At 51.1% G+C, this 13,208-nt stretch overlaps 3 protein-coding genes across 7 annotated transcripts in view; 1 reads left to right on the forward strand and 2 right to left on the reverse strand.

Annotated features, from left to right (window-relative positions):
* The first annotated feature begins 436 nt into the window (after positions 1–436).
* On the forward strand, positions 437–5,842 carry ANKZF1 (ankyrin repeat and zinc finger peptidyl tRNA hydrolase 1). Of its 2 annotated transcripts, XM_044670767.1 has the most exons (14): positions 437–768; positions 1,172–1,284; positions 1,402–1,504; positions 1,598–1,815; positions 2,292–2,404; positions 2,479–2,626; positions 2,896–3,124; positions 3,307–3,413; positions 3,735–3,748; positions 4,143–4,661; positions 4,795–4,906; positions 4,991–5,158; positions 5,311–5,375; positions 5,452–5,842. In XM_044670767.1, exons 1-14 carry the CDS (start codon positions 633–635, stop codon positions 5,591–5,593), a joined length of 2,187 nt encoding a protein of 728 aa, XP_044526702.1. In that variant the 5' UTR covers positions 437–632; the 3' UTR covers positions 5,594–5,842. The 2 variants fall into 2 exon arrangements, with proteins under 2 accessions (XP_044526702.1, XP_044526703.1); XM_044670768.1 differs by lacking the exon at positions 3,735–3,748 and having other exon boundaries at positions 441–768; positions 3,307–3,432; positions 4,193–4,661; positions 5,473–5,842.
* GLB1L (galactosidase beta 1 like) lies at positions 5,782–12,318 on the reverse strand. Of its 4 annotated transcripts, none has more exons than XM_044670770.1 (16): positions 12,220–12,318; positions 11,915–12,081; positions 11,436–11,586; positions 11,076–11,136; positions 8,906–9,000; positions 8,644–8,818; positions 8,498–8,556; positions 8,266–8,387; positions 8,103–8,143; positions 7,814–7,932; positions 7,558–7,632; positions 7,350–7,439; positions 7,130–7,243; positions 6,752–6,883; positions 6,304–6,519; positions 5,782–6,171 (listed from the first exon to the last, which is right to left on the reverse strand). In XM_044670770.1, the coding sequence occupies exons 1-16, from the start codon at positions 12,271–12,273 to the stop codon at positions 5,971–5,973; spliced, it is 1,872 nt and encodes a 623-aa protein (XP_044526705.1). In that variant the 5' UTR covers positions 12,274–12,318; the 3' UTR covers positions 5,782–5,970. The 4 variants fall into 4 exon arrangements, with proteins under 4 accessions (XP_044526705.1, XP_044526706.1, XP_044526707.1 ...); XM_044670772.1 differs by having other exon boundaries at positions 6,082–6,200; XM_044670771.1 differs by lacking the exon at positions 6,752–6,883.
* A 442-nt stretch (positions 12,319–12,760) lies between these two features.
* The window catches only part of TUBA4A (tubulin alpha 4a), an 18,393-nt gene continuing 17,945 nt past the window's right edge, over positions 12,761–13,208 (reverse strand). The window contains exon 5 of the mRNA XM_044669438.1: positions 12,761–13,070. Coding sequence (XP_044525373.1) covers positions 12,761–13,070 — 310 coding nt within the window. The remainder of the gene's footprint in view (positions 13,071–13,208) is intronic.

Genomic DNA, 13,208 nt, shown 5'->3' on the forward strand with positions numbered 1-13,208 from the left:
CCCCCCAGTTACCCGCCGCACGCGCGCCCCCGCTTCTGCTTCCTTCCCAACCCCCTCCTCCAGCCCCAGTCGTTCCGGGCTCAAGTGGGCACGTACGCCCCGTCCTGTCCCGGGCCCTCTGTCGCCGGTTACCGGTCCTCTGCTCTTTCTTAAGCCCAAGCGGTGGTGGAGGCGCTGGCGTCCCGGGCTCCGACTCCGGCCCCAACCCTGAGCACTAGGCCGGGCTGATGCCACTCATTGTCTCCCGCAGAAAGCCGGACCAATGACTACAGGGGGGTGGAGATGTGACAACCAATCGCTTGCTATAGGGGTGGGACATGTGGTGTGTAGTGGGTGGAGATTTAGCGGAACCAATACAAGGCTACTTAGAGGGCGAGGCTAAGAGACGGCGCGGCGGAATGTCCTTCGTGGGGCCCGGTAGTGACGGACCCGAGGTGGTATTTCTGGGATCTGAGTGGGACTGAGGCGGCGTGGGCGCCTAGGGCCTAGCGCCCAGAGCCTCTCGTGGGCCGCGTCGACACTGTGCAGTCACCGCTGGGGCCCGTCGTCCTGGTAACGGGCAAGGGGCAAAGGGCCCAGTCGCGCCCAGGCCGTAGGTGGAAGTGGAAGCCGCTACGTCCGCTGCCGCCGCCATGCCACCCGGCCCGGTTCGAGTCCCGCCTCCGGCCTCGGTGTCCGTATTTGACCTCGGAGCGGGTGCCCGGCTCCTAGAGGGCCTTCGCCTTGTGGGCCAAGCGCGGGGTGCGGCCTTGGTCCCGGCGGGCCCAGGTAGTTGCCAGGGCCCAGGGGGAATGGAGGACAGATTTGGGGGCCGAGCTCTCCCAACGTGAGCTGAGGGGAGGGGCACGAGCACGCGGTACCAGACCCTACGCACCCCACTCCTTTTTGGGCAGAGGATGCGTTGTATTGGGCTTCATTGGGCTGAAATAATCGGAAATCACTGCATGGACTTGATTTTGTTACAAAAAGGCCCAAGAAGTCCCGTAGACAACCATCGTTCTGGGGCTGCACTAGCCTTTTAGGTGAATTTGGGGGAGGGCGACTGAGGACGGAGTACTTTTAGGTCCTCTCACTTTAGGAGAGGAAGGACTTCTACACTGTCAGGGTGACTTGTGGGTTTGACAGCCCCTAAGACTCTGCTCAGGTTTCTTAAACCCTTTCTTTACTTCAGAGTCAGAAAAAGAAACCAGCCTCAGGGAGCAGGTGCACAAGGGGCAAACCGAAGTGTCTGAGCGAATGTTCTGCTCAGCTTGTGTCCAGTCTTTCCAGAGCCGCCAGGATCAGGTGCAGGACTGAAGTTGGTAGGGGAGGGTATGGATGGGGAAATTGGGCATCTGTGGTGTGTGATGCTTACTCAGCCTTGGAACCTAAACCTGTACTTTCCCTGTGATTTTCCACCAGAGGGAGCATTACAGATTGGACTGGCATCGTTTCAATCTGAAGCAGCGGCTGAAGGGTCAGCCTTCCCTATCAGTCCATGAATTCGAGAAGCAGAGCTGTTCAGGTGACAAGTGGGGACAGGTACATGGATAGGTTCAGTTGGGGAATTGAGGGAAGGTTTGAGGGGTATAACACAAGCACCCTTTCTTGTCCTCAGGAGACCTCTCCAGCATCTCAGGTTCAGATGATTCCGACTCCAACTTGGATTCAGACACAGAAAATGTGGAGTCAGAGGACTTAGATACAGTGAATGAGGAAGGGGCAGAGCTAGGAAGACCAGACCCCCTCCAGGGCTTTCATCCACACCGAGTCCTCTTCCAAAATGCTCAGGGTCAATTCCTCTCTGCCTTTCGATGTCTCCTGGGACCTCGGCAGGCAAGTAACACCCCTTCGTTTCTGTTTCCCTTAATCCCTTTGCCCCGTCTAGTCTAGACTTCCATTTTGTACATTTGTTTCTCACTCCTCCCCTCCTTGAGCTTGGTGTGGGATAGAATAAACATTGGGCACCTACTGTGTGCCAAAGATTGAGTTAGTTAATCTGTACTTTGGTGGTAACATGGTAATAATAGCCAGCATTTGTTTAGTACTTTAAAGCCTGCAAAGCCCCTTACAACCTAGGAGGTTGGTGTTATCATCCCTTTTTTATAGATGAGGAAACTAAGGCTGGGAGTTTTTAAGTAACTTTCCTAGTTGTATAATGTCTAAGGCTGGATTTGAACTTAGGTCTTCCCTACTCCAGGGCCAGAACTATGCTGTAACACCTACTGCTTGTAATAGTGAATCATTAAGTCTTGAGAGCAGACTAGAAGATAGACCAGGCTTAGTGAATGTTTCCTCCTTTATCCCTCTAGGATCCCCCAGAGGAGGCAGAGTTGCTATTGCAGGCCTTACAGGGTGGAGGTCCTCGGTGCTGTGTGGTACTCATGGCAGCAGCTGGTCACTTTGCTGGTGCCATCTTCAGAGGGTAAGCAGGGATCCCATAGAGTTAGGTTCTCAGAAAATTCCTCTGGCCTTCCTAACGGAATATGCTGTTTATAGGAGAGACGTAGTGACACACAAAACATTTCACCGTTACACTGTCCGGGCACGGCGGGGAACAGCCCAAGGACTTCAGGATGCCCGAGCTGGAGGTTCTCGGTCTGCTGGAGCAAATTTGAGGCGATACAATGAAGCTGCACTATTCAAGGCGAGTCATTAAGACCCTTCAGAATCTCTTCTCAAAAAATTTCCTTCCTCCACAATTCAGTTAAACATAAGTGGAATAGGAGGAATTCTGCCCCTCTTGTAATCACCAACATTACCTTTTCGTAAGGAAGAATTTTAGAGTGGAAATCTTCAGGGAATTTAGTCCCTTTTTTAACCCTTCGATGTCTTTCCCCAATCTGTGATTCCTGAGTCACTGGCTGGCTGGAAGATAGAATGGAGCCTGTGGAGCTGAGCTGCTGTCTCTTCTAGGAGGTTCGAGAGCTGCTGGCAGGGCCAGGCTGGGCAGGGCCACTGGGGGAGGCAGGGACTATACTGCTTCGAGCCCCCCGATCTGGCCGGGCTCTCTTCTTCGGGGGCCGTGGAGCACCACTGCAGCGGGGGGATCCCCGTCTCTGGCATATTCCCCTCGCTACCCGTAGACCTACCTTCCGAGAACTTCAGCGTGTGCTTCAGGCGCTGGCCATGGTGCACATTCATGGTGAGAGCCTAGTCCACATCTGCAGACTTTTCTTCCTACTCTTATCAAATTCTGGGAAGGGGGAACCATTTGGTCCCTGTGGGGCTCCCCAGCCACATCTTTATGGTGAGAGCCCTGGTATTCCTTCTGCTATCTGAGTCTACTGGGGAACTGACTGGTCACAACCTCTTGTTTTGGTATAGGAGAAGACCCAAGGGAAACGGCCAGATTGGATTCACCACAGACTGATTGGAAAGTGACAAGTCAGAAAAAGACCAGCATTCAGGAGAAGGGTCCAGGTGATGATGAGGTGGTCCTTGGGTTGAGTGGTGAGTTTCTCCTTGGTTAGTACAAGAGGTTTGTTTTATGCCTGGGAGAACTTCTTCTCTTGGGTGTTTCAGCTGAAAAGATACCAGAATCTGAGTTTCTTTTCCTCTTCTTCCATTCTGTCATCTTTTTCTGTTTATATATATTGGACCCAGCCTTGTGTACATATAAGACCACTGCCTTCTCAACTCAAATTTATGACACTGGAGTATGGGTGTTTGCCAGGGCAGTTTTGATTTCTAGGTAGAGAATGAGGAGCCAAGCCAGTTTAGTGACCTCTCAGGGAAAGCCTAACATTTGTCAGCTTACTAAAGTCTGGCCAAGAGCTACTGAACTGACAAAATATTAACACAAAACCATGAGCCTTTGGCTTTGCTAGCATACACTCTCTTGGATGTTCCTTTATTTCCAGTCACTAGAAATCTTCCTTTGTCATGGGTGGGCTAATCTTCACATTGTAGATTGGCAGCCTTTTTCCTGTATTTGGTGTGGTACCTACCACTGATGGTTGACAATGATTAAAAAAAAATTCAGTGATATGGTTTATCTATCCTTATTACATCCTTATGCACCTAAGCAGCCATGATGACATACTTTTTAAAAATTCATTTTTGTAAGTGAATAATCTTATAAAACCAAAACCCCCAAACATATATCCAAATGAAGAAGTTTGATAAAGCATATGCTTTCATCTCCATTTCTATTCCAACAGTAATGACTGCAAACTTATGTTCACTAACATGAACCACCATTTTCCTTCAGGGTCTGAAGGCGAATGCAGCTCCCCTGTGGAGCTAGAGCTGGTGGAATTGACCCTGGGAACCCTGGATCTTCGTGAGTTTGAATTATTGCCCAAACGGAGAAGAAGAAAAAGAAAGAAGAGCCAGGAGGTTGGGGCTGGAGTAGACATGGCTTTACAATCCCCCCAAGAAACTGTGTCCCTTCCACAGATAGTCCAGGAAAACATGGTGCCTCTGCAACCTTCCCTGGAGGAGGTTGGGATCACAGGGCAGCAAGAGCTGTGGGATACTCTCTGGACAGCCTGCCGGGCAGGGGACCTTGGAACCCTGAAGCACCAGCTGGAGGCTCTCCCCTCTGACACCAGAATCTATTCTCTTCTCAGTGCCCCATTGGGCTCTGGTGGTTGGACCCTATTACATGCAGCAGCTGCAGCTGGCAGGAGCCTAGTAGTTCAACTACTGCTGGAGAGTGGTGCTGACCCCACCATCAGGTGTGTGTAGGAAGAGTTCCATAGCTATGACAGGAGTAGACCCCAACTCTGAGATCCTTGAGCTGTATGTATCCTCTGTCTCTCTGGGTGACTGGGGAGAGGAGACACTGAACTGGTTCTCTGTCTACTCCAGGGATTCCTGTGCCCGGCCCCCATACACAGTTGCAGCTGACAAAATGACACGGAATGAATTCCGCAAGTTCATGGGGAAAAATCCAGATGCCCACGATTACAGCAAGGCCCAAGTGAGCTGGGAGGGTGAAGTGGGCTTGTGGGCTTGGCATCTGAAGGCTTCTCCATCTCCTTAGACCTTCTCTGACTCTCCCCAGGTCCCAGGGCCCCTGACAGCAGAGATGGAGGCACAGGGAGCTGCTCGGAGGCGGGAGCAGAAGGCAGTGAGGCGCCTCCGGGAGGAGCAACGACGAAAACAGCAGGAGCATGAGAAGCAGGAGCAAGAGGAACAGCAGAGATTTGCTGCTCTCAGTGACCGTGAGAAGGTGAGGCGGTAGGCTCAAGAATGATCCTCTTACTCAGCCCTACATTTCTGTGGGGGCCTCTTCTGAAGTTGGTCTCCCCCCCCCCCCCCAACCAGAGTCCCTTACCTGGTGGGTGGTGTTAGGTCCTCACTGTGGCTTACTCTTCTCCTCAGAGAGCTTTGGCTGCTGAGAGAAGGCTGGCTGCCCAGATGGAAACTCTGACCCCTCAAACTCCCAGGTATGGAGGCGAGGGCAGGAGTGGGACAAGAGGGCAGGGGTTTGTGGGTCAGGGGAAGACTTGAATACCTGGCCAGCTCTGTTTTTCTTTTCTCCAGGCGCTGTTGGGTTTGTGGGGCATCTCTTCTGGGGCTTGTCCCCTTTCACTACCTTGACTTCTCCTTTTGCTCTACACGGTGTCTACAGGAGCATCGAAGGGGAAGAAGACCACTCTCTTGATCTTTCATTACCCCTGTCCAGGCCCATGGTGGGGGGAATGAATGCTTCAGGCTGGCTTTAGGTCTCTTCCCCCAACTTCTAGTCCACCCTCACTCATACCTCTGTTATGGTACCAAAGGATGCAAAATTAGCCAGAGTGATAGAGGCTTGGAAGAATTACAGCAAAAATAGGGGCAATGACATGTGTGGAGGGAGAAGGTACTGTGTCTCTGAAATTTAATGCAATAAAATTTGATAAACACTTGTAAATTGCTATCCTCTCTGCCAGAACAGTCCTCAGGAAAAGCCACTGAGCCACCTCACAACCCAGGCCTTCTTCACATTAGGCCTAAGATGCCTTCCCTGGAGCAGTCAGCTAGAGGTTGGCATCAATATATTTAGTGGAGAGTGGCATTAAACAGAGGTCTGTCCAGAAACTGGATTTGTGTCCTAGGAGGTGCATGCTCCAGCTCCAGCAGTGTGATGATGTTGGGGGCCCCTGTAGGCAAGAGCAGGGGTCCTGGCACGTAGAGTGACTGTTGTGGGCCTCGCCTTGTCCAGTAACGGCCCAGGTTAAACCCATTAATCCAGACCTGGCCCTAGTAGGAGAAGGGAACACTCAGGACTCCTAGTGAAAAGAAAAATCCCTTCCATAAGATTTCCAGATGAGTAGGGGGAAGGAATATGTCCTCAGGATTATTACGTTCCCTGTCCCTCCACCCTAACAATACCTTGGTCCAGCCGGGAAGGTATAGAAAGGTGTCCCAAGGAGGACCTGTGAGTTGAAAAGTCGCCGAGTAGAAGGCTGGACCAGAGGGAGACTTCAAATTGCGCTCTTGGGTCTCAAATACCCTATTCTTTGAGTCCATAAGGGCATCAATATTCAGAGGAAAGAGCAGCCAGTCAGTGAGGACAACATTCCCCAGGACCAAAGGCTGTATCAGGCCCTGTGGTTTGGGCAAATTAAATGTTACTGATGTTCCAAGTTATACTAACAAATTCAAGCACATAGCCCTGGAGGAAAGAGAAGATCTCTTCTGTTTTCCTCCACCCACTTCCCTTTTTCTTCAGGGACCTTGATGAGGTGAGACATGGGTCTGGCTCCCCTTTCAGGTGTGACTCCTTTAAAATCAGAAGACCTAAAGGAGGGTTGGGTAAGAGTGGTTCTAGCTATCCCACCTTAAAGTCACTGATGTTGTACCCAAAGCTGATCCTCCCCATATTCTCCAGCAGCACATCCATTGTGGATCCTGCCTGCCCTATCATAAACAGTGCTTCATCCTTGTCTCGTTCCAGAATGCCCTGAGACACCTGTGAATGGGATGGGGTGATGAGAAGCAATAAGTATAGCCCTAGCTGCTGTCCCTCTACCTTATCACACAAGCCTCCTAGGACACCTGCCCAGGCACCTATCCATTCTACAACCTCCATCCACCCACCCACACAAAGAAAGGCTAAGACTAACCCCTGAACTGGTGGGGTGGAGGGCAGGAAAGGAGTGGGAAGCGGGAGGGCTCAGGAGGCAGAGACTGAGGGGTCTTGGAACTGAACTCTCACCCCATCCAACATCACATAGGCACGGTCGCGGACACCGTTGTTCTGTACCCAGAGTGGAGTTGGTTTCGTCAAGTTCTGGGGCAGTTGTGTCCTGTATAGTAAGAAGCCATAATCCTAGTATTGAGGAAAGAAGAAGTTAAGGTGAGCTATGAAAAAACATGGGAGTTTCAGGCTGTTGGAGGATGTCAAGAGCCACCTGGAGAAGGGTAGGTTGCCTCACCTGCTTGACAGCCTCAAAAGTTAGGGGTAAGTGACTTCGGATGGGTTCATCAGGGCACAGGACATTTAGAAAGTTCAGCAGATCACCAGCCTACAAAACCAGAGGGAAGGAGAAGAACAAAAGAGGGGAAACTAGAGGATCTGGGGAAGAGGGACAGAGTCCCCAAAGATGGGTGGAACCAAATGAAGAAGTGGGATAAGAATCTTACCAGCTTCAGGGTCACAGGTCCAAACTTCATCTTGGGGCTGGGGAGGGGAAAAGGCCCCAAGGGAAGTTCCTGGAACTAAGCCCAACATTGATTCTTCAGGAGTCAACAAGAATAAAAAAACCCCAATTATAATGACCCACCCCTTTTGAAAGTTACACAGAATCCCCTACCACCCCAGCTGAAAAAACACACCCCCTGCTTTGAGCTCCTTAAGCTCCTCAAGAGAAGATGGGGGATCTGTAGTGCTGATAGGCACCTTGCTGATAACACTTTGGATGGCAAGTAGTTTGGGTGTGGGATCTCCAGCTTCAGAGAGAGGTGCATCATAGTCATAACTGGTTGTGACAGGCTGATAGATCTCCTTAAAATCAGCACCTGGGAGATTAGAAGAAAAACTTTGCCCCAACTGCTTTGAGAACTACCAGCACAGAGGAGTGGCAGCAATTAACCCCCTTTGACTTCCCTCCCTCACAGTTTGTCCTTCAAATGCAGAAGTGCCTCCATTTCCGAGTTGTTTTTGCTTCCAGAAAGTGCCCTGCACTCACCATTCCAGTAGCCAAAGTTGGTGCCTCCATGGAACATGTACCTGAGACAAAGAAGGGCAAGAGAGGAAATATGGTGTGGGTTCTCTGCATTCAGAAAGTTGACAAAGAGGACTCCCATCCTCAGCTATAATCCCAACCAGGATTCCCCCCACATCCCACTTACATGTTCACATTTGCTCCCAACTCCAGCATATCTTGTAATCTACTGGCCAAGGTCTTTGTATCCCATTTCGAATGATTCCCACCCCAGTAGTCCAGCCATCCTGTGTAGTACTCTGAGTTCACCTGAAGAGTAAGATGAACAGAAAAGATGAGAGACAGAAAAGAAAAGGGAACCAACCACAACCCTCTCTCCTGGGTATTGTCTTCTAGCTCTCCTTCCCCGCCCCCCTCACCAGGGGCCCATTGGGCTCATACTTCTGCTGCATGGCAAAGATCTCAGTCATGTTGTCATCTGCAGTAGGAATGAAGGGGAATATGATGTTACAGGTCAGAGTTTACCTTCCCCAGACCCTACCCCTACCCACTTTCCTCAAGAGACCTGGGCCAAAGTCCACAGTGGAATAGAGACCCTGTAGGGTTCCACAACTCAAACCACGTGGTCCATCTGTGGTAAACAGGAATATCTGATCCCCTAGTAGTGCCCGGAATAACCCAGCCAGGTGTCTCATGTATCTAAAGTCACAGGCAAAGTAGCTGCCATATTCATTCTCCACCTGTCAAGAGGATGAGACAGTAAGTTTGGACTTAAGACAAAAACAATCTTCTCTTCCCAACCCTCCCAAATCCCCTTCTCTCTGCACCTGGACACTGATGATATTGCCCCCATTGTGGTACAGCCAGGGCTGTACCATAGGCATCAAGACACGGAACCAAGAGTCCACTGCAGCAAGGAAATCTAGGAAGAAGGAAATCTGCCTGAGTTTTTCCATGGTCTTTCTCATCAGACAGCCATCAATTCTCCTGGAACAGAAATGTCACAGCTCCAGAGCATCCTTCACCTTGGGCAAAACTCAAAACCAAGCAAGCACCCACCTTATAGCTCACTGAGACCCTGAGACAGGAAGCCTTGAAGTTCAGCACCTGGAGTGTTACAGAGATGAGGTAAAGCCATACCCTTGGTTATCAGTACAGACTTAGGGCACTGAATAAAGAAAACAAGAAGGATGTGGAGGACTAGAAGAAAAAAGTAAAAGAGCAGACAAAAATTCAGAAACATATACAAGGCAGGAAAAATGGCATGCCACTACATTTGGTCCAGATGTCATTCAGCAGGAGCAGAGCCATAAGTTCTTTTCTTCTTCCCTAAAGATCAACCAAGGCATTCTGCACAGAATCATATAGGACAGACAAGATGGAGAGCTGATGGCCTTTGGTCACCAGAGGGATTCTGCCTAAGCATCATAAAACCTGCTCAAATGATCATGTATATTTTTGCTTTCAGGCAGACTCTATATATTTTGTGTCCCTAATGCTGGCATAGTACCTTTAAATGCTTGTTGGATTGGATTGAAATGGATAAAAACACTCCCCAAGGAGGTGCTAAAATACTTTTAAAAAAGGTCTATCACTAAAGGATAAAGAGATACATTTCTCTCCCCTTTGAACAATAAAGAATTGTTTAGACTAGGGGTTGGCAACCTTTTTGGCCGCAAGAGCCATAAACGCCACTTTTTTAAAAATGTAACTTCGTGAGAGCCGTACAGTGCAAGCTCCTGTAACAGTGCCTGAAAAAAAATTGACTTTATGGCTCCTGCAGAAAGAGCCACATCTGGCCCTCAAAAGAGCCAGATATGGCTCGAGAGCCATATGTTGCCGACCCCTAGTTTAGACCAATGGTTCCCAAACTTTTTTGGCCTACTGCCCCCTTTCCAGAAAAAATATTACTCAGAGCCCCTGGAAATTAATTTTTAAAAAAATTTTAATAGCAATTAATAGGAAAGATAAATGCACCTGTGGCCATCACTGCCTCCCTGGATCACTGCAGCACCTACCAAGGGGCGGTGGTGCCCACTTTGGAAATCACTGGTTTAGATACTGAAAATTATAAAAATCTCTTACCACCTAGACCAGTGATGGGCAAACTACAGCCCACAGGCCAGATTCAGCCCCTTGAAATGTTCTATCTGGCCCTGCGACATTATTCCTAATCTGATGAATACAATGAATAGGATACAATACAATGAAACTTTGAAAGAGTTGCTTTAGAAACAGATTGACAGATGAGCATTTCCTTTCCTTTGGCCCCCTCTTTAAAAAGTTTGCCCATCACTGACTTAGACTATCTGAATGTGCTATTCTTGAGCTTCTTAGGAAATGTCCCTTTCATTCAGCGCTAAATCATGGTATTTTATAGATGGAAAAGCGCTAAGAAGTTATCTAGCGCAATCCCCCATGTGAGTCATGAAACCTACAATAGCTTTAACAAGTAATTACCCAAGTCTGTGCCTGAAGGCCCCTTGGGGATGGAGATTTTTCCCAAGGCCCACTTCTGGATAACTCTAAAGACACTGTCTGAATGTCAGTTTAGGGTGGTGCTCTTCAATCCTTTTCCATTCTGTAGTATTTACACATGACCAACTTGTTAAGAGATCTTCCCAGGGAGTTCTACCTAGGAAGATTCCTTATTTCCTGTCCAGCTGAATGACTTGATAAGGACAACTGGAAACAGGTCCTAAACCACCATGTAGATGGCAGGAAACATGATGGGAAGGGCCTCTCTATAGCAAGGTTCCCTGCCATCTGGCCCAGCTGGGTCAAGGCTGATTTCCTTTAGATAACAACTCAAGTAGGGAAGGCTAAATGACAAAAAAGGTCCTATCAGTTGAAAAGTGCTAGTTAGGATCTACTTACCAGGTCCATTTGTAAGTATCTGGGATATCCTAATGACTTAGCAAACCTATAATTGCCACATTTGCCATCCCGTTAGCATATGAAAATGCTTCAATTCTGGCCTTTAATCCCCAAACTCACCTGGATCTGAAGTTCTCAGGACAATGTCAGGTTTTTGAAGCAACCAAGCTGGGAGACCCCCCTGAGGGCATAAAAACAAAGATATGGAAAGAGATAAAAAAAGGAATTGGAAGAGGAAAGAAGAAGGGACATTGACTGGCAGCTAGGTGGTGAAGTAGTGAGTGCTGGGCTTGGATCTTGAAGACCTAAGCTCAAATCCAGACTCAGCCACTTACTAGCTGTGTGATTCAAAAAGAGTAAGGGGGACGGACACAGATAGGGAGAGAAGAAAGGGAGAAGGAGAGAGACACATACAGAGAGAAAGCTGGGCTTGTCAGTAAAACATGTCATGAATTTTGTCTTGTCCCCTCTCCCACTCACCATTTCCCACTCTGCACAAATGTAGGGGCCTGGCCTCAAAATCACCAACAAGTCTTCATCGGATGCTGCCTTCAGAAATGCCACCAGATCTCGGTTGCCTTGGAAGTTGTAGACTCCGGGTTGTGGCTCATGATAGTTCCAAGGCACATAACTGGGGAGAAAAGGGAGGGCTCTAGGGAGCCTTCTGTCAATAGCTCCTACCAGCAGTAGCTCAGGAACCTCAGGAGTTTCTATCATTCTTTTTCTTGTCACTACCAGCTTAACTAGACAGACTTTATGAGTCTTGGGATTCCTCATCTATAAATGAAGGCCTTTGGGTTTGACCTCTAAAGCTTCGATCCGGGAAGTCTGCCACTCCTGACCTCTCTTACCCCCACCCTGCCATGGCCTTACTCCACTCCCTGCAGTCATCCCCGGGCTGCCCAGCTCCAATCAGAGGGGATCCCCACTCGAGGACTGGGGATTGGGAAGCCCCTTACACCTGCACTGCGTTGAGGCCGCTCATGCGCATCTTGTGGAGTCGGTCGGACCAAAGTGGGCTGGGGACTCGGGAGTAATGTATGCTGCCGGACACGTAGCGGAAGGGAACTCTGTCCAGCAGGAATACGCCCCGCTGTCGATCCACCTCGAAAGACCTGGGGGCAGCCTGGGGGTGGGGCAAGCAGGGGGTCGCGCGCGACATGCCTCCCATACTCCCCTACTCCTGAGGACCTACCCCTCCCCCCTCCCCATTCCCACTCCCGGAGACACTCCACCCGCTCCGCAGTCCGAGGCCCGGGCTTACCTCGAGAAGAAACTGGAGCAGGAAAAGGAGACAGAGCTGCAAACCCGGGGCCATGGCGTAGCCAAGACTTCTGAGCTCCGAGCCTGCCCCCGGCCCCGTCACATGACCTGGCTCCTGGGAGGGCACAAGAGCAAGCGCGGGGGGAGGAGGAGGTAGGGGGTAGGGACGGAGATGGCGTCAGGGCGGGTCTCTGAGCGCCCCCCCTCTCCGGCAGTCCCTCCTTCCTTCCCTGCGGGAAGATGCTCCTAGACCAGTCGGGCTCCCCACTTCTAGCAAATAAAAAACAACTCCCAAAACCAAATGTGGGATGGATGGATGGATGCCTGAGGCACAGGATGAAGCTGCCTCAGAGGGGGGAATCTCGAGGGGCCCCAGGTCGTGATGGGAGAGGAGCGAGGGAAGGGGCTGTCTCTAGAAGCTTCTCCGAGTCGGGCTGCCTACGGGACTCGGAGGAGCCCGACGGACCTCCGAGAGGAAAAGGTCCTCAAAGTCCCAGGCACGGAGGGTACAGGGGTGCGGACCAGCTCTGCTCCCCCCACCCCTACCTCCGGAATGGGGAGCCGCCCGTTCCGAGGGCCAAGGGCCTGGCTAGACCTTCGCCGGGGAGCTCCGGGCCAGGAGCCGGGCCCCTGCAGAGGGGCCTCATCCCCCGGCCCGGACGCAGGCCCTGGGGGCCCCAGGCGCGCATCGCTCCCAGCGCCGCGCGGTTGCTAGGATACCGGGGGCCGTTACCGCGGCGCGGGGCGATGACGACACTCCACCGCTGCCCGCCGTCGCCACTGTCGTCGTCGCCGCCGCCGCTCGCGTGCCTGGGTTGGGTTCGTGGCACCTCGGGCTCCCGGGCGGGACCCCTGTTGAATGGGGGCCGCGGGAGCAGGGCCCCCCTTCCGGGGAGCGGGGAGAGCAGAAACCCGCCCCCCCCACGAGGGACCGGGCGCCGTCTCCCCTCCCCCCTCTTTCCCCCACTCACTTCCTGTGCTCTCCCCCGC

The sequence above is a fragment of the Gracilinanus agilis genome, chromosome 3, assembly GCF_016433145.1.
Source record: "Gracilinanus agilis isolate LMUSP501 chromosome 3, AgileGrace, whole genome shotgun sequence".
Lineage (NCBI taxonomy): Eukaryota > Metazoa > Chordata > Mammalia > Didelphimorphia > Didelphidae > Gracilinanus > Gracilinanus agilis.